Genomic DNA, 26,262 nt, shown 5'->3' on the forward strand with positions numbered 1-26,262 from the left:
CGTGAGAGCAGGGTGAAATGGGATTTTGGGATGTTGGCAACCATAATGCCACGGCATAACGGTTGTTGTCACACAGGGATTGCGTCAGTGTGTGTGTGTGTGTACCTGTGTCGTTTTTATGAGACGTGGGCCTGGGGCCGATATGCAGCATCTCCCCGCAGTTTAAACTGTGGTTTATGATTGTGGCTGTTTCTTGTTGTTTACAGATTCTCACTGTCGTTTCGGGCCCTGGGCTGGAGAGACAGCCAAAAACAACACTGCCACCACAACATTCCTCCTCCCTCATATCCCTCCCTCCACTCATTCCACGGCTATAATTTACCACTCGAGCCACCAGGCACCCCAGTTTTACAGAACAACGTGTAGCAATACCACAAGTAGTAATGTGAACATACATTACTCTCAAATCTCATATGTGGTCGCTGTGCATGTAAATGTATTTGCTTGTAATGGTGTGAGGTTGCAGATGTACAAGTTGGTTAGACAAGAGGAAATAGCAAGCAAACTGGCCAGTTATTCCCTATTCCACCCAGAGAACTGCAGGAGCTGCTGGAGAGACAGAGGGAAAAGTAATTTACTATTGGACATAGTGGGGCAGGAAAATATAAATCTCAGTTAGTTTGAAAGATCGAGAAAGAGAGATCATACACAGACATACGATGACAATGCTACCATACCTGATGTCTACACATATCAGTCACACTCAAAATAAACGTTGTTTTTTGCATAGTGTCAGAGTAATGCTTTCTGAACTCCTGTGGAGCTACATAGCTGCACCCCACCCCAGTTAGAGTCTGGGAACCCAGAGGAAAGGAATTCCCTGCATCAAGCATGACTCTGAGACGTGAAACTAGAACATATGGGCCTCAATAATTAAAGACTGGAATTTATATTCATCATTGTGGCATTGGTGTATAAAACTCAAGGCTTCACTGCCATTATTCCATTGCATTTATATTGTATTTATTGTATTTGGCATTATTTTATTTTCTAACCCAATTCGGATTATGGTTGGTTGGAGTCTGTTATGTCTGTTCACTAATAAATGATCAAACAACAGTAGATATGTAACTGATTAGGAGATCGTGACCAACTAATGTTGAACAGAAACTCTTGTTGTTATAGTCACGAACCAGTGAGCTGTATTACATTATCTTTGTGGCTGTGATCAAACAGACAATAGTGATGGGTTTACGGTCACATCTTGTATATGATTATGGATGTGTTCTTGGATGTTATACAAAGTGAAAGCTGCCGCTCCGATGTGACTGGTTTACTGGGTCTTGCTATTTGATGGTCACATGCTCAGGCTTGTTTCTGTCATACATTCTTCCTCTCTCTGGCTCCATGCCCAGAGATCTGTTTTCATGGGACTCTAACGCAGCCAAGGGAAGAAGAGGAAGACAAAAAAAGAACACTGCCATTTGCCTATATGTTTCTCCTCTTAAAGCCACTCTCTTTTCTCCACCCCCCTCATCCTGCTCCCTGTGGATTCCCCAGCAGCAATGCAGTACCCATTAACAGAGCCCACCCCCACCTACTCAGACAGATTTACTGCCATCGCCACGCCATTGGCCGGCAAGCTGACAGAAGTGATTTAAAGCTTGCCCCTCATTGGTCCTTGCTTGACAGGCAAATTTATTGCTGCGCTACGATTCGCTGCCGCCCGCCTTTGAGGTGAATTACGGCCTTGCCTGTGATAGGACACAGAAGCAGTGTCAAGTTACTGTCGTAAAACCTGCGTCCCTGGGGGAGGGGAGCGAGGAGGGAGGGAGGGTGTGGTATGCCTGAGCCAAGACTGAAGAAGAGAGGAGAGAAAGAGAGAAAATTGAAAAAAGATGGTTATTGAGGGAGGGAGACAGAAAGAGATGAAGAGAGACAGAAAGACAGAGAGCAAGAAAGAGAGAGGGAGCGAAGGAGCATGGGTTGCTGTATCGTCCAGTCTGTTGTTATTTTCTTCTTCTGCAGCCTTTGTTAAGACACACCACCTTCTTTTGAACATCTGACACACTCAGAATCCCCTAGGACACGACTCCAACTCATTCCACGGAGGGCCAAGTGTCTGCGGGTTTTCGCTCCACCCTTGGACTTGATGGATGAATTAAGGTCAATAATTAGTAAGGAACTCCCCTCACCTGGTTGTCTAGGTCTTAATTGAAAGGAAAAACCAAAAACCCGCAGACGCTCAGCCCTCCATGGAATGAGTTTGACACCCCTGCCCTCGGATGTGGTTTTCATACTGCCTTTATACCTCTTCAAGAGTAGAGTATTTAGTCTCATGTTATATCCTACAGTCAATCTACGGTAACAGTCTACATCAATCCTTGTGCATAAATTGTTTCTGGCCTTTCCTTACAGGACGTTCCCTTCTACACTAAAATGCCTTTGTTCCTATTCTAAAATAATAAGCTAGAAATTCAAATGAGGGAGAAAAGAAGCCGTGAAACTGCACTGCATGTTTTATAGAGGTAGAGATGAGCGCCAGGTTTTATAACTCGGGGGAGTGGAGGCGGTAAAGTGTGCATTAAAGTGTGATCAAACGCACATCCTTTAGTGGGGTGCAGGGCCGAAAATGTTTGGCATAAAATAAATAGAGCCCGCACACTCATAAGCTCCTCCACATACCTTTATTGATAAGCATACAACGTTTCGATCCTGCAAGGACCTTCGTCAAGTCATTGTGTATTACCCATGATGCACTCTGAGTTTGAACGCCTCTGTTCTTCTCCTCTCCTTCCCTTTGATTCCATTATCCAGTTATCCTCCCACTCCTTCCCTCCCTCCTGCTGCCTTCCAGCCCAGAGCCATCTCTTCTGTGGGCAGCCAGGCAGTGTATGACAGATAATATGGCAGTGGTGAGCTGTAAATGACCGTGTCGCATCGCTGATCAACAGGAGAAAACTGCCAAAGTCACCTTTACTCCCTCTCTATCTGTCTGTTGGTCAGGTTATCCTTCTGTTCAGTCTCTAACTCTCTGCAGCTTAGCAACGATCCATTTGCCTGTCAGTGTGTATCTTTTTCTCCATTCCTCTGTTTCTGTGGACCTAACCCCAGCTCTCTCTCTCTCTCTCTCTCTCTCTCTCTCTCTCTCTCCCTACTCTCTCTCTCTCTCTCTCTCTCTCTCTCTCTCTCTCTCTCTCTCTCTCTCTCTCTCTCTCTCTCTCTCTCTCTCTCTCTCTCTCTCTCTCTCTCTCTCTCTTTCCTCCTCCCTGATCACACTAGCCACCATAGGCCTTAGTCTACTCATACATTCTGACATGATGTCCAGTAGACAAACAGTTAGTGCTGTGAACTGCCAATCCAGCTCGAAGGACCAAGTAGGACTTCTATTGGGAGACGATGGGGCCCCTCATTGACCAGGAGCCCTGACTGACAGAGGCCAAAGCAGCTCCAGATTGATGCCGAGGCCACAGTGGTAATGGACCTGTCGAAGCCTGAGCCCATCATGTCAGGCAGTTAAGTGATTTTTACACCGTGCCTCCACTTCACATGGGCGTCAAGCATCTCCAACCTGTCAGCAGTAAGGAGGGGGGGGAAGGTCCATGTCCGTAGTTCACCTCGGTCCAACCTTAAGTAGAGAAGAGCAAGGGACTTCACAATAATCAATACATTAAAATATACACCCTCATATACCTACACATACTGTATGTTCATTGTAAGCTTCAAGTAAACATGGATCAGGTATGCTAACATTGGATAGACAACTAAAATGGCCCAACATCAGCACCATTTTGTGCCTGACGCAGCAGCTGCTATTGAGTGGTCCCACCCGAAATGGCTGCTGTTTTTCATCATTATGAGAAGGAAAAGTCTTAACAGAATCCTTGGGATGTCTTAACTCTGATGTCACCCATTTTACATTGCCATTTTAGTCATTTAGCACAGTGTTTCCCAACCCTGGTCCTCCAGTACCCCCAACAGTACACATTTTTGTTGTAGCCCTGGACAAGCACACCTGATTCAGCTCACTGAGGGCTTGATGATTAGTTGACAAGTTGAATCAGGTGTGCTTGTCCAGGGTCAAAATATAAATGTGTACTCTGTGACCAGGGTTGGGAAACATTGATTTTTCAGACACTCTTATCCAGAGCAACTTACAGTAGTGAGTGCATACATTTTCATACTTGTCCCCCGTGGGAATCAAACCCACAACCCTGGCATTGCAAGCACCATGCACTACCAACTGAGCCACACGGGACCCCCATGAAGTTGACATTTAAAATGGTTAAAGTAAGGGTTAGGGTAAGGATAGGAGTTAATGTTAGGGTTAGGGCAGGGCTGCCCAACCGTCTTCCTGGAGATCTACCGTCCTGTGGGTTTTCAGTCCAACCCTAATTTAACACACCTAATTCTACTTATTAGCTGCTCAACAAGACCTTAACTAGCTGAATCAGATATGCTAAATTAGGGTTGGACTGAAAACCTACAGGACAGTAGATCTCCAGGAAGAGGGTTGGGCAGCCCTGGGTTAGGGTTTAGGGTAGGGACGTCCCAAGGATCCCGTATAGCACTAACCATGAGAAGACGACCCTCATTGTCATTCAGAGATTCACCCCCGTTTACCATTGATTTATGGTTTAATAAATGATGATGCTGCGGACTATTATTTTTTACAATATTCATTTTGATTTATAACTTTTTGTTAGACTAATCTCAGCTGAAAGAATAGCTAAGAGGTCTATCAGTGAAAGTGCCTGCTCTCTTACATTGTCCTAGTAAATGGCAAATATAACAACATGATGAACATGCAGTGGCTATGATATCATGGTGTCAATACTGCAGGGAAGCAGTCAGAAACCATATAATATAATATAATATATGCCATTTAGCAGACACTTTTATCCAAAGAGACTTAGAATCATTCATGCATACATTTTGGTATGGGTGGGTAATTGAACAACATTCCGTTCCATCTCACGATTAGCCAATCATACAGCAACTAGCCTTAATCACAGACACAATGGGACAAGTAGTTGTGGTAGCTGACAGTATTAGAAGTAATAGCATGACTTCTCCAGTAAGTAGGTGGAGTTATGGTAGTCATTTTTCAAGCTCTACAAGGAAGGAAAGCAGCAAGGGGTGTCATTTTCCCTTCAGTTAGGAATTTACAGAGGTTTTAAAAGCATGTGAAGTTACAGTTCTCCATTAAGCTGACCTCTCTGCTCCCCCTCCATACACTAGTGTTGACCAGTCTAAATCATAGTTGAAGTTGAAGCTAATGCACACTCTCTCTAAAATAACTCTCACAATCCACTATCTCAGCTGACACTCTTAAGTCTTTTCTAGATCAGGCACAGAGTGGTTGGTTGTTGATATACAGTTGGGTCTGAAATTATTGACACCCTTGATAAAGATGAGCAAAAAGGACTGTATAAAATAAAAATGGGAAATTATATTATTCTATGCTAATTTATGCTAATCAGATAAATACATTTTGTTTAACAAGTAATGCTTTTTTTCTCTCATAAAGGTAGGGGTCAAAATTATTGACACGCCTATTTTCAATACCTTTCAATACCTCACCTTGCGAGGATAACGGCACTGAGCCTTTTTATAAAATGTTTTATGAGTTGGAGAACACATTGGGAGGGATCTTAAACCCTTCCCCCATACAGAATCCTTCCAGATCCTTTGTCTGCGGTTATTGACTGCCATCTTCAATTCAAACCACAGATTTTCAATGTTTCAAGGATGGAGACTGAGATGGCCATTGCAAAATGTTGATTTTGGTCAATAAAAAAATTATTTGTGGATTTTGATGTGTGCTTGGGGTTATTGTCTTGCTGGAAGATACACTTGCGGCCAAGTTCCAACCTCCTGGCAGAGGCAACCAGGTTTTTGGCTAAAATGTCCTGGTGCTGGGTAAAGTTCATGATACCGTTGACCATAACAAGGGCCCCAAGACCAGTGGAAGCAAAATAGCCCCATAACATCAAAGATCCACAACCATATCTTACAGTAGGTATGAGGTTATTTTCTGCTCATGCATTCTCATTTTGACACCAAACCCACCACTGGTGTGCATTGCCAAAGAACTCTATTTTCATGTCATCCAACAAATTTAAATGCCTGGAGTTTGTTTAACGGCATTGGCATTTGGAATGGAAAAGGTGTTTTGGTCAGATGACATGAAAAGAGCTCCACCCACCAGTGGTGGGTTTGGCGTCAGTTTGGCGTTGAAATGAGAATGCATAAGCAGAAAAGAACCCAATACCCACTGTAAAATATGGTGGTAAAACTTGGCCGCAAGTCAATCTTCCAGCAAGACAATAACCCCATGCACACATCAAAATCCACAAACAAATAGTTAATTGACCACAGAATTAACATTTTGCTATGGCCATCTCAGTCTCCGGACTTGAAACCCATTGAAAACCTGTGGTTTGAATTGAAGAGGCAGTCCATAAGCGCAGACTAATGATATTAAGGATATTAAGGTAAGTTGACTGAGAACACATTCTCATTTACAGCAATGACCTGGGGAATAGTTACAGAGGAGAGGAGGGGGGATGAATGAGTCAATTGGAAGCTGGGGCTTATTAGGTGGTCATGATGGTATGAGGGCCAGATTGGGAATTTAGTCAGGACACCGGGGTTGACACCTCTACTCTTACGATAAGTGCTATGGGATCTTTACTGACCACAGAGAGTCAGGACACCAGTTTAATGCCCCATCCGGAAGACAGCACCCTACAGAGGGCAATGTCCCCAATCACTGCCCTGGGGGCTTTTTTAGACCAGAGGAAAGAGTGCCCCCTACTGGCCCTCCAACACCACTTCCAGCAGCATCTGGTCTCCCATCCAGGGACCGATCATGACCAACCCTGCAGTGGGATGCAGGGTGGGATGTTGCTGGTCTAAGATGCCTCCCAATGTGTTTTCCAACAAATAAAACATTTTAGAAAAAGGCTCAGTGCCATTATCCTTACAAGGTAAGGTATTTAAAGGTATTGAAAACAGTAGTGTCAATAATTTCGACCCCTACTTTGTTAAACTAAATATATTTCTCTGAGCAATTGTATTTGTATAAAATAATCTAATTTCCCCATTTTTTTTCCGCAATATAGCTCAGTAATTGAATTATTTATTGTGTAGTCATTTTTGCTCCTCTTTTTAAGGGTGATAATTTTGAACCCCATATGACGAGTGGCATTTTGTTTCCTTTTTAGTCAACATAATCTTTGGCCTAGATCTTCTGGGCCCTTGTGGCTTGACTTTCTCTCTCTTATCAAATTCCACAATTTCTTCCTTTCTCATTTCACCCATTTGTGAAATGGACCAGATAGCTTTCTACTCTCTCATAATGTCTGGAGAATTTACAACTAACATGTTTTTATCTGTGTGTGTGTGTGTGTGTGTGTGTAAATGCTGTCATGAAGCCACAGACCCCTCCAGGACATGTATCGGCGAGCTTAAATATAATCTTTAATTACCACAGACAGTAACCATGGTGATGCCATGATGGATGACTGAGGGCCAATCACCGCATTTACAGAGCTGCTGATTAATTTATGAATTAACCACTAAATGAGAGGCCACCCCTGGACCTCATGGTGGGAAGAGAGGTGGGGTGTCTGGGTCTGGGGTGCTTTTAAAGAATGACTAATGATTTATGACAGTGAGGGATCCAGGCTCAACCTTTGAGAAAGGAAAGGAGGGTTTAACCCTTTCTGATTTCAGAAACGTCTGAAAGGTCCATGAGAATAGATAAATAAAAGCTTGATCAGAGTTCTAGAATCATCCCCACGGCAATATGCCAAATGTGAAAAGAATCACATACCCTTCCCCTCTTTAAGAAATGGAACACTAGTCACTTTAATACTGTTTACATATCTTGCACTACTCATCTCATATGTATATACTGTATTCTATCCTATAATATTCTACTGTATCTTAGTCACTGCCGCTCTGTCATTGCTTGTCCATATATGTATATATTCTTAAATTCCATTCCTTACTAGTTTTGTGTGTATTGGGTATATCTTGTGAAATTGTTAGATATTACTTGTTAGATATTACTGCACTGTCGGAGATAGAAGCACAAGCATTTCGCTACACCCGCTATAACATCTGCTAATCACGTGTATGTGACAAATAAAATTTGATTTGATTTGATTTACCAGCAGACATACTCTACCCTCAGTCAGGATGGCTCTGTGTTAAGTGCTCGGAGCTCCAGGGTGCTGTAAATTATAGTCTATGGCTGAACCCACGAGAAAGGGAGAGACAAGAGGATGGAGAGAGATATAGAGAGAGAGTGCCCTCTATGAGTGATGCCTCAGTGAGTTGGTTTCATTAGACCCCCAAAAGTCTGATAGCATTTCAGTCAGTGTTGAGGTCACCTGAGGTGGTGAGGCTTAAGATATCCTTGTGGAGGAAACAAAGAAGGTGTGTCCTCAGGGGTATTCCAGAAAGCAGGATTAATGAGTTAGCGAGATCATTTTAGTTAGATCTCGAATTAACTCAGAAACCTGCATTGTTGAAGGTTAACTCAATACTATCCTGAATATTATGGAATTTTCTTGAATACTTCTCTGCACACATACTTTATCACAGCACCATACACTAAGGACCATTAAATTGGATGCCGGGTGCATTCCCAGGACATAACCTACACTATATATACAAAAGTATGTGGACACCCCTTCAAATTAGTGGATTCGGCTTTTTCAGCCACACCCGTTGCTGACAGGTGTATAAAATCGAGCACACAGCCATGCAATCTCCATAGACAAACATTGGCAGTAGAATGGCCTTACTGAAGAGCTCAGTGACTTTCAATGTGGCACCGTCATAGGATGCCACCTTTCCAACAAGTCATTTCGTCAAATTTCTGCCCTGTAAGTGCTGTTATTGTGAAGTGGAAATGTCTAGGAGCAACAACGGCTCAACCGCGAAGTGGTAGGCCACACAAGCTCACAGAACGGGACCGCTGAGTGCTGAAGCACGGAAAATGTATCTTGCAACACTCACTAACGAGTTCCTAATTGCCTCTGGAAGCAACGTCAGCACAAGAACTGTTCGTCGGGAGCTTCATGAAATGTGTTTCCATGGCCGAGCAGCCGCACACAAGCCTAAGATTACCATGCGCAATGCCAAGCGTTGGCTGGAGTGGTGTAAAGCTTGCCGCCATTGGACTCTGGAGCAGTGGAAACGAGTTCTCTGCAGTGATGAATCACGCTTCACCATCTGGCAGCAGTCTGTTGGACTAATCTGGGTTTGGCGGATGCCAAGAGAACGCTAGACATTTCCTGAATGCCCAGTGCCAATTGTAAAGTTTGGTGGAAAAGGAATAATGGTTTGGGCTAGGCCCCTTACTTCCAGTGAAGGGAAATCTTAACGCTACAGCATACAATGACATTCTAGACAATTCTGTGCTTCCAACTTTGTGGCAACAGTTTGGGGAAGGCCCATTCCTGTTTCAGCATGACAACGCCCCCGTGCACAAAGCGAGGTCCATACAGAAATGGTGTGTGAGTTTGGTGCAAAGAACTTGAGTGGCCTACACAGAGCCCTGACCTCAACCCCATCGAACACCTTTGGGATGAGTTGAAATGCAGACTGCGAGCCAGGCCTAATCGCACATCAGTGCCTGACCTCACGAATGCTCTTGTGGCTGAATGGAAGCAAGTCCCTGCAGCAATGTTCCAACGTCTAGTGGAAAACCTTCCCAGAAGAGTGGGGGGGGGATCAACTCCATATTAATGCCCATGATTTTGGAATGAGATGTGTATTTTAATGTGTATATGGATTTGTAGTTTGATGTGTATCGTTGTGCTGAACAGGGCTCATCTGGAAAATAGAACTTGGTCTCAGCATTGACTCCCTATCAAAATAAAGGTTAAATAAGCAGGCCTTAGAGTAGGACACCCCTGACTAACTCCATGCTTCCGTCCTTCTCCTCCTCCCTGCCATCTCATTATGATCAGCCCTCCTCCTCCGCAGGTGTTGATTGTTTGAGGGGGATGTGGTGTGGACAGGACAGAGGACCAAGGTCAGTGTTTCTGGGGAAATACATTCAAAATCACTTCTGGATCACTGCAAACAGTTTAAATTAATGCAAGGTGGGCCATTTAATTTGACTTCAAGAAATGGGGAGCAGTTATATCAACTATGCCCTTCGAATTCATGCCAACACATGGACACCAACTACTGCTTGTGGTAGGGTCTCTATAGGACAATTATCACCACAAGTCATCCCAGTTACATTTTTGGATCAGCGTCAGATTTGTCTTTTTTAAATATCAGACCTAATGAGGAGTATGTAACTAAGCATAGCAATGATTCAATAAAACCCCAAAGAACCAATTTTAGCCAGATAGTGGTGTCATATTACCCCGGTCCCAGATCTGTTTGTGCTCTTGCCAAGTCCATTGCTCATTGTCAAGTCAAACATGTTTGGCATGACAATGAGTGACAAGTTGGCTTGATAGCACATACTGGCACTCAGGCTAGTCAGTGTCATATTGTAGATTCCTTATAATCATCCTGTGCACGTCTCATATTTCCTCTCAACTTTGGCACCCTCCTGAGGACACATATGCATACACTCCCCATCACGCTATCAATCCCAGACAGGGCTGTTGCGACTAAAACGGAGGACACAAAACAAGTCTTTTATAAAGTATTTTATTTCAGCATAATGGTAAGAAGCCTCTCCCCTAACTGGATCACAAGGTTTTATTTATTTATTTTTTATGCACTTATTTTGCCTACACAAAAGAATAATCAATATAAGATCCTATTTTAACTGAGGACCATAACTGCATGCAAGACTAATAAAGACAAAGAAAATACTAACCTGTGATAGCTACTGTAGATGCTGTTGCTTACCTCTAGCAATATAATTTACTACAAATAGAAGGGGATTTGTATGAAAACAGTCATTGTCTTGAGGTACTACCGCCTCTAATCTTTAAATTACTAGATGCCCTGGGCTGTCAATACAGTACTGATCCAAATGGTTCTGTCCATCTTCTTTGTCAAGTTGAGGAGTAAGAGGCTCTGTCTAAAGACTAATATCTAGTACTGACTTGAAAAAGAAAAATATCCATATTCCATGTTTTTTGTCTTTTGTTTTCATCACTCCAGTGTTTACAATATTATCAGGAATAGAAAAAGGTCCTTGAAACATTAACAGAATCGTCAAATGCGATGGGGAAGAGAGAGAAGCGCTCTTCTCTAACCGCTCCATCCTTTGTCTGATGCTTAGAAGAAAAGAAAATCTCACTGTATTAACTGATCAGACAAAGATTCTATTGCATTTTCACCATGATAAGATTCATAACAATACTTAAAAGACAAGAACAGAGGGATTTAAAAGTTAATGGCAACCTGCCTTGCCCTGTGGCCTCACTGGTGGGCAGTCGTGGTTACTGGTGGCATCCTTCACACATTTCTTGGGGAATGGGCTTGCCAAATCATACAGTAAGCTGCAGTTTCTCAACCCTGGTACTAGGAAACACCTGTGTTTGCTGGATGGCATCATCTAAATCACTCAGGCATAATTTAACAGTTCAAGCTCTTCACTACTGCCGACTGTACATCGCAACATTTCTGGAATATACATATGGCATTACTAAATAAACAAAAGTACATTGTTTCACTAACAGTAGTAGCCTGGTGATATAGAGAAACATTCATTAAATTCAATGATTGGGTTGAAGTGAAGTCCAGCACACATGGGGGGTCCTCAGGACCAGGTTTCAGAGATCCTCCCCTAAACTGCTTTACTAGCCCACAGACAGGCTGCTGTGGACCACCACCAATAGACCCACTGACTAACCCGGATAGAAAGAGATACATGTCAGAGTAGGTAGACATTGCCTAGAGCATCTCTGTGCTCTGTAGCCATTACACTTGGAGGGGGTAAACCACAGACATGTTTAAAAGTTTGTTACATGTTACAGAGTCATTCATTACAATATCATTTAGCACTACACTTATTTAAGTCAGATCTTATTTGGGTTAAGGCTAACCCCAGAAATAACATATCAGAAATCCTTTATACACACCTACCCCACATAACTCAGTAAAAGGCATTTGTTAGTGTGTAGTGAAGTGAAGCAATTGTTGACTTAGCTATGACAAAATGATCGGTATGGCCTGTAGCTGGCCAAAGCACTGCCTGACTGAAATTAGCACTATTAGCATCTCACTGGAATTGTCAAACTCCCGGGGTTCCTGAATGATTACACAAGGGGTTACATTATTAACAATAATAACCAGCACTATATCAATTATCTCAAAGAACAGAGGAAGGATTTTTAGCCTGTGCCTTATAGCGCCATTGCAGTAAGCAGTGTTCTATAAGGGTGACAGCTTTGGAAAAATATACCCCGCTTGTAAAAGGCAGTGGCTCGTCCTTATAATCGTATCAGATAATAATAATAAAACCATTAATTCAAAAAACAAAAAGACAAATGAATAAAATACAAAACATATAAAAAATAAGCACGCTCTAAGGCCACAAGATTTTGTATACCTCCTGCTATCCTCTCAACATGAGGATCTGTACAAACACAAAGTAATGGGACTTGCTGAAGCTGCCATCTTGTGCCGTTGTTTTCCACGTACATCTGTATAGGAACTGACTGTGAAAGAGAGCCTGCGACCTTCTCCCATAGACCTCTGTACATACATACACCGATAAAGGGTGTAATGGGACAAGGTAACACTGTCATCCTGCCTATGCCACTTCCTGAGTCATCAGCACATCTCTATCCAATAAAACATCCTCTGACCGGACCCTTCACCTATGACCTGTTAGGACTTGCTTATATGGTCCTAAATTAACTATATGGAACCCCATTTTCTTTTACAGTTCTGACACCTGTACCATTGTCTGACAACTTTTGATTTTTTTCCTTTCACAAAGTACATATTCTACATTTTCCACAGACATCCTCTGTTGTATATTGTTATATATTCATGTATATATATATATATATATATATATATCACCAGTTCATCATTACCATGGTGTAATGACAAACAGTAACCCCCCAACCCTCCCCAAGAGTACCACCAAGAGCACAAACAATAAACCTAAATAATATTACAAAACTTAACTTTGAGAAAGGATCTGATATATTAAGAACAAAATAGACCAACTATCGAAGGAAACTCGCTCTCAAAAGAACAAAACATAACAAATAAAACATACAGGTAACTGCTAAAATAAAGGAAACACCAACATAAAGTGTCTTAATAGGGTGTTGTGCCACCACGAGCCGCCAGAACAGCTTCAATGCACCTTGGCATGGATTCTACAAGTGCTGGAACTCTATTGGAGGGATGAGACACCATTTTTTCATGTAAAATTCCATCTTTTGGTGTTTTGTTGATGGTGGAGGAAAATGCTGTCTCAGGTGCTGCCACAGAATCTCCCACAAGTGTTCAATTGGGTTGGGATCTGGTGACAGACACAGACACACACACACACACACACACACCCTTTAAACCCCCTATGCTCCTTTGAGACTCATTTCAAAGTCACAGATCTCTCCTTCTAGCCATGGTAGCCAAAATAATGGGCAACTGAGCATTTTTACACATGACCCTAAGGATGATGGGATGTTAATTAAGTCAGGAACCACACCTGTGTGGAATCACCTGCTTTCAATATACTTTGTATCCCTCATTTACTCAAGTGTTTCCTTTATTTTGGTAGTTACCTGTATTTATCCCTCTGTCATAGTAACCTCAGGACTGGAGCTGCAGGATCAGTCTTTGCAAGAGTGTGGCCACTGAGCGCAGGGCTGAGTGACAGAGACCATGTGGCCTGTCCTGTCTCTCTGGGGAGGTGGTGGTCATGTGTGTGTGTATATGTATTGAGGGAGGATGGGGGTGGGGGGAATGTCAGTCAGACAGCCAGCCGACCAGGAGGGGGGTGCAGGGGGCTCCAAGTTGGTGGAGCGGGTGGGGGCTCCTGGGAGTAAGGGCGGGGCTCGCAGCAGGGCTGGTTCTCCACCTTGGCCACACCCCGACCCTGGCACAGCCGCCGATGTCGAAGCAGCCGGTCCGTCCGCGAGAAGTTCTACAACACATAAATAGAGGAGGATTTATTCAGCATTCATTTAAACAGATGAATGTGTGGACACATGCCCAATACAATTAAGCCCACTGTGTCCGTTTGGTCAATCAGACTTTCTGGTGCATGTAGGCGTGTGTGCGCCTGTCAGAGTATGTGCACACATTCTCTTACCTGCTGGCACTGCTCGCCCTTAAAAAGTAATTTTCTAACCTGGTAGGGCATGTCTTTGCTACAAGTGCTGTGTGGGTATGATGCGTGCCTGTATCAGCATGTACACTACCGTTCCAAAGTTTGGGGTCACTTAGAAATGTCCTTGTTTTCAAAAGAAAAGCAATTTTTTTGTCCATTAAAATAACATCAAATTGATCAGAAATACAGTGTAGACATTGCTAATGTTGTAAATGGCTTTTATAGCTGGAAACAGCTGATTTTTAATGGAATATCTACATAGGCGTACAGAAGCCCATTATCAGCAGCCATCAGCCCTGTGTTCCAGTGGCACGTTGTGTTTGCTAATCCAAGTTTATCATTTTAAAAGGCTAATTGATCAATAGAAAACCCTTTTGCAATAATGTTAGCACAGCTGAAAACTGTTGTGCTGATTAAATAAGTAATAAAACTGGCCTTCTTGAGACTAGTTGAGTATCTGGAGCATCAGCAGTCTATTCTTGTTCTGAGAAATGAAGGCTATTCCATGCGAGAAATTGCCAAGAAACTGAAGATCTTGTACAACGCTGTGTTCTACTCCCTTCACAGAACAGCGCAAACAGGCTCTAACCAGAATAGAAAGAGGAGTGGGAGGCCCCGGTGCACAACTGAGCAAGAGGACAAATACACTGCTCAAGAAAATTAAGGGAACACTAAAATAACACATCCTAAATCTGAATTAATGAAATAATCTTATTAAATAATTTCTTTACATAGTTGAATGTGCTGACAACAAAATCACACAAAAATTATCAATGGAAATCAAATTTAGCAACCCATGGAGGTCTGGATTTGGAGTCACCCTCATAATTAAAGTGGAAAACCACACTACAGGCTGATCCAACTTTGATGTAATGTCCTTAAAACAAGTCAAAATGAGGCTCAGTAGTGTGTGTGGCCTCCACGTGCCTGTATGACCTCCCTACAACACCTGGGCATGCTCCTGATGAGGTGGCGGATGGTCTCCTGAGGGATCTCCTCCCAGACCTGGACTAAAGCATCCGCCAACTCCTGGACAGTCTGTGGTGCAACGTGGTGTCGGTGGATGGAGCGAGACATGATGTCCCAGATGTGCTCAATTGGATTCAGGTCTGGGGAACGGGCGGGCCAGTCCATAGGATCAATGCCTTCCTCTTGCAGGAACTGCTGACACACTCCAGCCACGAGGTCTAGCATTGTCTTGCATTAGGAGGAACCCAGGGCCAACCGCACCAGCATATGGTCTCACAAGGGGTCTGAGGATCTCATCTCGGTACCTAATGGCAGTCAGGCTACCTCTGGCGAGCACATGGAGGGCTGTGCAGCCCCCCAAAGAAATGCCACTCCACACCATGACTGACCCACCGCCAAACCGGTCATGCTGGAGGATGTTGCAGGCAGCAGAACGTTCTCCACGGCGTCTCCAGACTCTGTCACGTCTGTCACGAGCTCAGTGTGAACCTGCTTTCATCTGTGAAGCGCACAGGGCACCAGTGGCGAATTTGCCAATCTTGGTGTTCTCTGGCAAATGCCAAACGTCCTGCACGGTGTTGGGCTGTAAGCACAACCCCCACCTGTGGACGTCGGGCCCTCATACCACCCTCATGGAGTCTGTTTCTGACCGTTTGAGCAGACACATGCACATTTGTGGCCTGCTGGAGGTCATATCGCAGGGCTCTGGCAGTGCTCCTCCTGCTCCTCCTTGCACAAAGGCGGAGGTAGCAGTCCTGCTGCTGGGTTGTTGCCCTCCTACGGCCTCCTCCACGTCTCCTGATGTACTGGCCTGTCTCCTGGTAGCGCCTCCATGCTCTGGACACTACGCTGACAGACACAGCAAACCTTCTTGCCACAGCTCGCATTGATGTGCCATCCTGGATGAGCTGCACTACCTGAGCCACTTGTGTGGGTTGTAGACTCAGTCTCATGCTACCACTAGAGTGAAAGCACCGCCAGCATTCAAAAGTGACCAAAACATCAGCCAGGAAGCATAGGAACTGAGAAGTAGTCTGTGGTCACCACCTGCAAAACCAGTCCTTTATTGGGGGGTGTCTTGCTAATTGCCTATAATTTCCACCTGTTGTCTATTCCATTTGCACAACAGCATGTAAAATGTATTGTCAATCAGTGTTGCTTCCTAAGTGGACAGGTTGATTTCACAGAAGTGTGATTGACTTGGAGTTACATTGTGTTGTTTAAGTGTTCCCTTTATTTTTTTGAGTAGTGTACATTAGTGTCTAGTTTGAGAAACAGGCGCCTCACAGGTCCTCAACTGGCAGCTTCATTAAATAGTACCCAGAAAACACCAGTCTCAACATCAACAGTGAAGAGGCGACTCCGGGATGCTGACCTTCTAGGCAGAGTTGCAAAGAAAAAGCCATGTCTAAGACTGCCCATCTTAATCTTTTCTTTTTATTGGCCATTCTGAGACATTGCTTTTTCTTTGCAACTCTGCCTAGAAGGTCAGCATCCTGGAGTCGCCTCTTCACTGTTGACGTTGAGACTGGTGTTTTGCGGGTACTATTTAATGACGCTGCCAGTTGAGGACCTGTGAGGCGTCTGTTTCTCAAACTAGACACTAATGTATTTGTCATCTTGCTCAGTTGTGCACCGGGGCCTCCGACTACTCTTTCTATTCTGGTTAGAGCCAGTTTGCGCTGTTCTGTGAAGGGAGTAGTACACAGTGTTGTACGAGGTCTTCAGTTCCTTGGCAATTTCTCGCATGGAATAGCCTTAATTTCTCAGAACAAGAATAGACTGACGAGTTTCAGAAGAAAGTTATTTGTTTCTGGCCATTTTGAGCCTGTAATCGAACCCACAATTGCTGATGCTCCAGATACTCAACTAGTCTCAAGAAGGCCAGTTGTATTGCTTCTTTAATTAGCACAACAGTTTTCAGCTGTGCTAAGATAATTGCAAAAGGGTTTTCTAATGATCAATTAGCCTTTTAAAATGATAGACTTGGATTAGCAAACACAATGTCCCATTGGAACACAGGACTGATGGTTGCTGATAATGGGCATCTGTACGCCTATGTAGATATTCCATTAAAAATCAGCCGTTTCCAGCTACAATAGCCATTTACAACATTAACAATGTCTACACTGTATTTCTGATCAATTTGATGTTATTTTAAAAATGGACAAAAAAAAATTGCTTTTCTTTCGAAAACAAGGACATTTCTAAGTGACCCCAAACTTTTGAACGGTAGTGTATGTGTGCTTCTGTGAGAACATTCTGCTAAGAGCTGGCACTGCTCACCCTGCGGCAGATGTTTTGTGAAGAGGGCATTTCCATGTGTGTCTACGTGTGCATGTGTTCCTCAGTACCAGCACGTAAGGCATGTTATTTTACATGCTGGCACTGCTCACACTGAGAAGGCATCTTTCCAATGCGTGCGGCCGTGTGTATGTGCACAGGCGTGCACCTCTGTGTGTGCGCAAGCTCTCTTACCTGCTGGCAGCGCTCACACTGATAAGGCTTCTCTCCGCTGTGGACACGCTTGTGTCTCTCCAGATGGTAACGCTGGATAAACCTCATGTCACACATGTCACAAGCAAACGGCTTCTCCCCTAAAAGAGCACACAAACAGATTCATCACATCAAATCCACAGAGACTAACCACAAACTGTACATTATTTACTCTTACTAAAGTCTACTGGTTACATTAACTGCATCTACAAATGTTTGTTAAAGCGATGGGAAACTAGGTTTCTTTAGTTCTCATGTCAACAAAACTAAGTCAAACTACTGAATATGAGCCAGTTTCTGGACAGGAATTGAGGATAAGAAGCTAAACTTCCGGTAACATTTGAAGATGTTTTGTCATCAACTCATTATGTGTAGATTAGAGTGGAATCTCTGATTTTGTTTTATTCATCATACCAACTCGATGCCCTGAAACGTTTTACTTGATAGTTTGAGGCTGGTTCAACATCCCATCAAATGACTTGACAATCCAAACTCGAGTTTGTTGTGGTCGTATTTGTTTTTATTAAAATAGCCTTTCTTTGGGATAAGGGTACGGTAAATGGGCGCATACCCGTATGAGTGTGGCTGTGTCTCTCCAGGTGGTTACGCTGAATAAACCTCATGTCACACATGGAACAAGCATACGGCTTCACCCCTATACACACAGAGCAATGCATTAGCTCTCTTTCTCCAAAGAGTACAACACAAGCAAAACCTAAAGAGCTCAAGCTAGCTCCACAAATACTATTGTGAGAGAAATGTTTGCTACCATAAGCATGTTACAATTACAGTAAGAGTGCTTCGTGTCATATCACAATGTGGGCTATCTATTACAAGGATGAGAAGATGTTGCAATCTAACTTGTTTTATCAGCTCTAATGAAGACTACTTTTGATATTTAATTGTTGCATCAAAAAACACGAGTAGCTAGATAAGAACAATCAGTGCATGCAATTGTAAACTAAGCACTGGATAAAATCCGGAATTGTGTGCCAAAGCCATTGCAGAACGTATTTGTGGTGTCAAAGCCACCGCAAAAATAACTAGCCAGAAAGCCAAATATCGTAAACTAAATATTGCTAAATAACCATTTGTGCCAACGTTGAAAACTAACCATTAGACAATCTTAGTTGTAGTTACAAGTTTCAACAAAAATGTTCACTATACGATCATAGCACTAGCTACTTAGCTCCAGACAATCTCACAACAAGCCTAAGATGTTACATTGTTATATAGATTATTTAAGCCTACATGGAAGTGCCTGGTCAAGCCATGTTGGGAATAGTTGGAAAGATTTCATTATTTTTTATAAATTATGTATTATTATCGCGACATCCAAATGATAGCTACATTCGCAATTAGCTGAAGAAGATCTTTAGGGGTCTAGCTTTAAACATAATTTTAGAAGTAGATAATATGAAACTTGTACTAGAATGTATTACAAATATTAGTGTTGCTGCAGTGTTTAAAACATAAATCAACAAAATACTAATTCCTCGTTACAAAACGATGTAGATGAGAAACTGATATTTTCTAGAAGTCTTTCGTTACTTTTATCTGTGAAAATCCATTACTAACATCCTTTACTAGATTGTATATGTGTGATGGGTACGGTGAGCGGGCCCATACCCGTATGAGTGAGGCTGTGTCTTGTCAGGTGGTAGCGCTGAACAAACCTCATGTCACACATGGTGCAAGCGTAAGGTTTCACACCTAAATGCACAGAGCATTGAGATATTACTTTTGTTCCTCACACTCCAATTTAAGTCCAATAGGAAGTTTAAGTACAGTATATCCATTTATGCTAAAATGATTTAACCACTCATTTCAATCCATGCAATAATTTACAGGGGATTCAGATGGAAGAATAAGGGAGATGTTCCTCCAACAATTTTTTTACAATGTATTTTTCAATGCTTTAGTCCACAGCCACAACACATCACATGAGCTGATGATTGTAATCTAATTGTAAAACTATCCCTTCTCATCCAAACTCTTCTGGAAATCAAACCTAACTTGAAAACAATACTTCACCTATATTTCTTTGTGCATGATGACTAGCATATACATCCTGCCAACCCTGTATACAAGGGTTCAGGTGTGGCCTGATCTTGGGTACAGTGGGTACGGTGAACGGACCCATACCCAAATGCGTGAGGCTGTGTCTTGAGAGGTGGTATCGTTGGTAAAACCTCTTGTCACACATGGTGCAACCGTACGGCTTCACCCCTATACACACACACACACACACACACACAAGCGCATCAATACATTACTTCGTACCTCTTGTTAGTCTTCCACTATTAGGTTTACCATAGATTTCAGACACAAATACAGCACAACAGACAATATGCACCAGGTGCTGTTATTATCAACATTCTGCCTTCACGCAACAGGACTGGTGTTGCCAACTTTTTGTGGGGAACGCAAACAGCTATTGGTAGCGCAATATTTCACTAGAAATTGTAGATGAAGTAGAAAATGTATTTGCGTGATAATGTCACAACACAAATGTGTAAGGCATGTGATCATCAGCACAGTGAGTGTGTATGCTGCTGTTCTGACTAGGCAAATTCACCGCAGGCAAGTCACTGACATTCTGAAAACTCTCAGAGGTAAAACTCTGAGAATTCCTTAAATGTTGCTGAATATTCCTTAGTCACTTTTAGGGGGGAAAGGAGAGGGGGATCCAAAAGATCTAGTGACTAGTGCAAAGTGGCCAAGTTGGCAACACTGAGCAGGATTGGGTGTTTTCAGATTGTAGACATCTTTAAGAGTTTCTGCAAGTTCCAATAACAGCAATTCCATAACATTTATCATAACTGGTTTGAAAATACACCTAACATTTTGGAAGACATCTCCACAACCGTGTGTTATTCCAATTAGAAACTTATTGAGGCATGAGTTACTGAGTGGTCAGTGTAGTTATTTTTCCCCAATAAAGTTTAATGCATTTTTTAAATGCTTTAGTCCACAACCACAACACATGTCATGAGCTGATGTCATCTGGTTGTAAAACTAGCCCTTCCCATCCTTAAGATAAATTACATTATGGACTTTTTGGGGTATCAAACTGAACATCTAAAACAACATATTTCACCTACATATTTATTTGATCACAACTAGCATATAAATTCTGCCAACCCTGTATACTGGGGTTCAGGTGTAGCCTGATCTTGGGTACGGTGGGTACGGTGAGCGGACCATACCCAAATGAGTGAGGCTGTGTCTTGCCAGGAGGTAACGCTGGTAAAACCTCTTGTCACACATGGTGCAACCGTACGGCTTCACCCCTACACACACACACACACACACACACACACACACACACACACAAGAGCATCAATACATTACTGCTGTGCCTCACACTCCATATTAATGTCGTCCAATATTAGGTTTACCATAAACTTCAGGCACAAAAACAGCAGGACTGAAAATATGCACGTGGCTATTATCAACATTCTGCCTTCACGCAACATGACCGGTGTTGCCAACTTTTTTGGGGGAAAATAGCTATTGGCTGCACAATTTGTCACTAGAAGTTGTTAGATGACACCAAATTGCAATGCATGTGATCATCACATAGCCGGAGGCTAATTCCTGAAAACTCTCAGAGGCAAACTCTCTGAGAATGCCTTTAATATTGCTGAATTTGTCCTAGTAACTTTCAGGGGGCAAAAGTGGGAGGAGGGATCCCAAACTTTGCTAGATCTAGTGACTCTAGTGCAAAGTGGCCAAGTCGGTAACACTGAGCAGTATTGGGTGTTTTCAGATTTAATAAATCTTTACCAGTTTCTGCAGTTTCCAATAACATCCATTACAATAACACTTATCATAACTGTCTGGTTTGAAAACACACATACAATTCTGGAAGACATCTCCTCAACCATCCGTTTTTTATTTATTTACTGAGGCATGGGTTACTGAGTGGTCAATGTAATTTCTAGCCAATGCATTCTTTATGCTTTTATCCACAACAAATCACGTGCTGATGTCATCTGGAGGTAACATTAGCTTCATCCTTAAGGGTAATTACATTCTGGACTTATTTGGATACTAAACCTAACATATAAAACAATACATTTCACCTATACATTTATTTGTGCATGACAAGCTTATAAGTCCTGCCAACCCTATATACTGGGGTTCAGGTGTAGCCTGGTCTTAGTGACAGGAGTACAGTGAGTGGACCCATACCCATGTGAGTGACGCTGTGTCTCGCCAGGTGGTGGCGCTGATAAAACCTCTTGTCACACATGGTGCAAGCATACGGCTTCACTCCTATACACACATAGAACATAAATTGTATTATTTTTCTTTTTCACACTCCATCCATTGAAGATGTGTGAATCGTTGAATATAATGTGTATGCGTTGATTGTTTATTAACCACTGTTGTAAATCTATGCAATTATAACAGAGGATTCACACTGAAGAAATTTAATTACACCGCCACTTCGATAACTCGCGGTGGTTTTTGGAGTCCAACAAAGCACAAGTTAAATGTTATACATTTATTTATTTTATATAGCGTGAATTGAGGCTGAGCAATAAAGTGTTATCTATATAGAACACAATTTTAATTATGGTAGAAAATATAGGGTTTCTATCCACTGGGTTCAGAATGTAGAAAATCACACTTGATGACAAGTTCACCATCTCATACTTAAAACACCACGTCACACGGAATACAGGACAACTAATAATATGCACAGAGTGCCATTTTGGTATCAACAAGCTACTTTCACGGAGCAGAACTGACCTGTTTTCAGATGGTAAACCTACTTCAACTACTTTTTGTGAAGGTTTCAATAAAAAAAAAATTATGATAACTTGCTCAATTCAAATATTTTCGGGTTGAAAATACACGTAACAATTACATAACGCAAGTTATCCAAAGCCGCATGCTATTGAGGTGCGAGTTATCGAACAGTCGGTGTAGTTGTTTTTCCCCAAATAACAAAACACATCACATGAGCTGATGACATCATCTGGTAGTAATATTAGCCCTTCTCATCCTTAAGAGAAATGGAATTATGGGCGTTTTGGATATCAAACCTAACATGCAAACATTTCACCAATAGCCTTAATGACATACCCATGTGAGTGACGCTGTGTCTTGCTAGGTGGTGGCGCTGGTAAAACCTCTTGTCACACATGGTGCAAGCGTACGGCTTCACCCCTATACACACACAAAACAATATATTACTTAAGTTCTCAAAATCCATCCACTGAAGTACTCCAATATTGTGTTTTTTTATTTAAGCTAGTTATTATTTAAAAGCCACTGCTGTCCATCCAAACGTATGGAAATTATGTAATTTCATATACCGGTACAACCTATAATCAAATAATATATCTTATCTACACATTTCTTTGTGTATGATAACTAGCATATAAATCCTGCCACCCCTGTATACTCAGGTTCAGGTGTAGCCTGATCTTAATGTCAAGGGTACGGTGAATGGACCCATACCCATATGAGTGATGCTGTGTCTCCGCAGGTGGTGGCGCTGAAAAAACCTCTTGTCACACATGGTGCAAGCATACGGCTTCACCCCTATACACACAGAACATCATATTATTTTTGTTTCTCACTCTGTCAATATTATTGTTCAGGTATAACTGTATACTAAAATGACTGCATATAAACATTATGTGGTGTATGAGCCGGTGGTACACAAACAACTAAAATCTGGCCTTAGTGAGAGTGAATTTACAAAGTGACGTGTTTGTAATTATTTCATTTTAGCAAATCAACGTGAGGCGTGGCTCCAAATCAGAAACATGTGGTGTGCTATCTAAATACAGAAGACCTGCAGGCTATACATCGTCAAAATCTGTCGTCAATGTGTAGCGCTTGTGGGGAAAACCAACTATCCGAAAAAAAAAAAAAAAACGACAGAACGGACTGAAGCAGCTAGCCACATTTTCCAGGGCTTTCTCCCGTTGTTACTATTGGGTTAATGAAGGCAATTTTTGACGCTATGGTATTCCAGATCTTACGAGCTTTGGGGGTAAAGGGTCTGGTGCGTGAGAGTATGTATACTAGGGTTTAGGTGTAGCCTGATCTTAATGTCAAGGGTACGGTGAACGGACCCATACCCATATGAGTAATGCTGTGTCTCCGCAGGCGGTGGCGCTCAAAAAACCTCTTGTCACACATGGTGCAAGCATACGGCTTCACCCCTATACACACAGAACATCATATTATTTTTATGCCTCACTATTCATCGAGTGAAGTCTTCCAATATTAAGTTCAGGTATATACATTTATACTACATTGATTTCCTATTAAAATCACTGATGTCAATAACTTATAGGGTATTTACCCTGAGGAATCTAAATACTCCACCTCAATAGCTTGCGGTTGTTGGGTTTTTTATCAAAAAGGTGTTGACAAGGTGTGTGAATTAAGGGTGGCCAACAAAATGTAAGAATGTAAGAAATTGCACTTGGATGACAAGTTTGTGATCTCTTACCATTACCTTCACACCACATACAGTATTACGAACAATTAATACCAAGCTGCGTTATTGTTATCAACATGCTAATTTCAAGCAGCAGGATTGGGTGCGTTAAGGTGTTTCCACGAGATGCAAGAAAATCAATTATGGTAACACTTGCTCAATTAAAATATTATTGAGTTGAAAGAAAAGTAAAAATACAAATTTGAAGAATATCTCTACAACCATGATTTATCCAACATGAATCATATACTAGTTATATTTTTTTGGCCATCCTTAATTTGCGCTGTGGCTGGCATTTAAACCCTGCCAACTCTGTATACTGTGGTTCAGGTGTAGCCTGATCTTAATGTCAAGGGTACGGTGAATGGACCCATACCCATATGAGTGACGCTGTGTCTCCGCAGGTGGTGGCGCTCAAAAAACCTCTTGTCACACATGGTGCAAGCGAACGGCTTCACCGCTGTACACACAGAAAATATTGTTTTTAAGTCTCACTCTCCATCGACTGAAGTCCTCCAAAATTAAGCTTAGGTGTGTATACATTTATTTCTGATAAACCACCGATGTCAATGGTGGTGTGTTCGAATGGTTCTCGGGATCTTATATTGCACAGTGGTGAAGTCGTAAATATGACGAGTGAATACAAGCGCTTTTGAAGTCAGCGCTCGGAACAAATTCTTCAGCCAATGACATTTCAGCTTGATGGCAAAGAACCAACATTGCGAGCTTGCTTACATTGACAATGTGTCAAACCAGACAGTGTGGGTCAAACTAGCTACATTATTGTAAATGGCTTTGCTTTACCATATTTGGTCAAAAAGTTTAAAATTCAAGGACGATATGTCACAACTCAGAAATTCGGGTATCTTTATACTGGCCCAAGTTTCCCACCACTTGTAACTACACTTGTTGTGAACTCATATTTTTAAATTTCCGACAGCAATCGAACGCACCATAACTTCCAGGGTATTCACCAAGAAGAATCTGATTACACTACCACCTCAATAGCTTGCGGTTGTTGGGGTCTATTTAAAAAAAAAAAGGTGTTGGTAAGATGTGCGAATTAAGGATGGCCAATAAAACAATTTTTGTTTAGGATGAGGCAATTTTACTAGGTGTCACCCACAGAGCAGAGAATGCAAGAAATTGCACTTGGATGATGAGAAGTTCATAATCTAATACCATAAACTTCACACCACATTCAGTACGATCAACAATATCCACAAAGCAACATTGTTATCAACATGCGGATTTCAAGAAGTAGGATTGGGGGTTTTCATATGGTAGCACAAAATAAAAAATCTCTACAATTGTGATTTAACCAACAATCCAAATTGTTTTTCATCATAAACAAATTGTTTTCGTGGCCATCCTTGATTCGTGCAGTAGCTAGCATATAGGCTAAATCGTTCCAACCCTGTATACCAGAATGGACCCATACCCATATGAGTGACGCTGTGTCTCCGAAGATGGTCTCGCTGGAAAAACCTCTTGTCACACATGGTGCAAGCATACGGCTTCACCCCTATACACACACAGAACATCATATTATTTTTATGGTCCACTCTCCGTCAATTGAATTCTTCCAATATTAAGTTCAGGTATATACACATTTACAGTGCATTCGGAAAGTATTCAGACCCCTTGACTTTTTCCACTTTGTTACGTTAAAGCCTTATTCTAAAATTGATTAAATTGATGACATTTACTCAGTACTTTGTTGAAGCACCTTTGGCAGCAATTACAGCCTCGAGTCTTCTTGGGTATGACGCTACAAGCTTGGCACACCTGTATTTGGGGAGTTTCTCCCATTCTTCTCTGCAGATCCTCTCAAGCTCTGTCAGGTTGGATGGGGAGCGTCGCTGCACAGCTATTTTCAGGTCTCTCCAGAGATGTTCGATCTGGTTCAAGTCTGGGCTCTGTCTAGGCCACTGAAGGACATTCAGAGACTTGTCCCGAAGCCACTCATGCATTGTCTTGGCTGTGTGCTTAGGGTTGTTGTCCTGATGGAAGGTGAACCTTCACCCCAGTCAGGTCCTGAGCGCTATGGAGCAGGTTTTCATGAAGGAGCTCTCTGTACTTTGCTCCGTTCATCTTTCCCTCG

At 42.3% G+C, this 26,262-nt stretch overlaps 1 protein-coding gene across 37 annotated transcripts in view; it reads right to left on the reverse strand.

Moving 5' to 3' along the window:
• Nucleotides 1-10,613: 10,613 nt before the first annotated feature.
• The window catches only part of LOC121575170 (gastrula zinc finger protein XlCGF58.1), a 29,713-nt gene continuing 14,064 nt past the window's right edge, over nucleotides 10,614-26,262 (reverse strand). For 15 of the 37 annotated variants that reach the window (XM_041888119.2, XM_041888092.2, XM_041888111.2 and 12 more), the window contains 12 exons: nucleotides 25,600-25,683; nucleotides 24,535-24,618; nucleotides 23,794-23,877; nucleotides 23,165-23,248; nucleotides 22,787-22,870; nucleotides 21,887-21,970; nucleotides 20,899-20,982; nucleotides 19,835-19,918; nucleotides 19,319-19,402; nucleotides 18,261-18,344; nucleotides 17,672-17,790; nucleotides 10,614-14,038 (listed from right to left, as the gene is read on the reverse strand). In XM_041888119.2, the coding sequence (XP_041744053.1) occupies nucleotides 13,865-14,038; nucleotides 17,672-17,790; nucleotides 18,261-18,344; nucleotides 19,319-19,402; nucleotides 19,835-19,918; nucleotides 20,899-20,982; nucleotides 21,887-21,970; nucleotides 22,787-22,870; nucleotides 23,165-23,248; nucleotides 23,794-23,877; nucleotides 24,535-24,618; nucleotides 25,600-25,683 (1,133 nt within the window). In that variant the 3' untranslated portion in view covers nucleotides 10,614-13,864. The remainder of the gene's footprint in view (nucleotides 14,039-17,671; nucleotides 17,791-18,260; nucleotides 18,345-19,318; nucleotides 19,403-19,834; nucleotides 19,919-20,898; nucleotides 20,983-21,886; nucleotides 21,971-22,786; nucleotides 22,871-23,164; nucleotides 23,249-23,793; nucleotides 23,878-24,534; nucleotides 24,619-25,599; nucleotides 25,684-26,262) is intronic. The other 22 variants (XM_041888088.2, XM_041888093.2, XM_041888095.2 and 19 more) reach the window with 22 other exon arrangements.

Source organism: Coregonus clupeaformis, chromosome 10, assembly GCF_020615455.1.
Source record: "Coregonus clupeaformis isolate EN_2021a chromosome 10, ASM2061545v1, whole genome shotgun sequence".
In the NCBI taxonomy this organism is placed as follows: domain Eukaryota; kingdom Metazoa; phylum Chordata; class Actinopteri; order Salmoniformes; family Salmonidae; genus Coregonus; species Coregonus clupeaformis.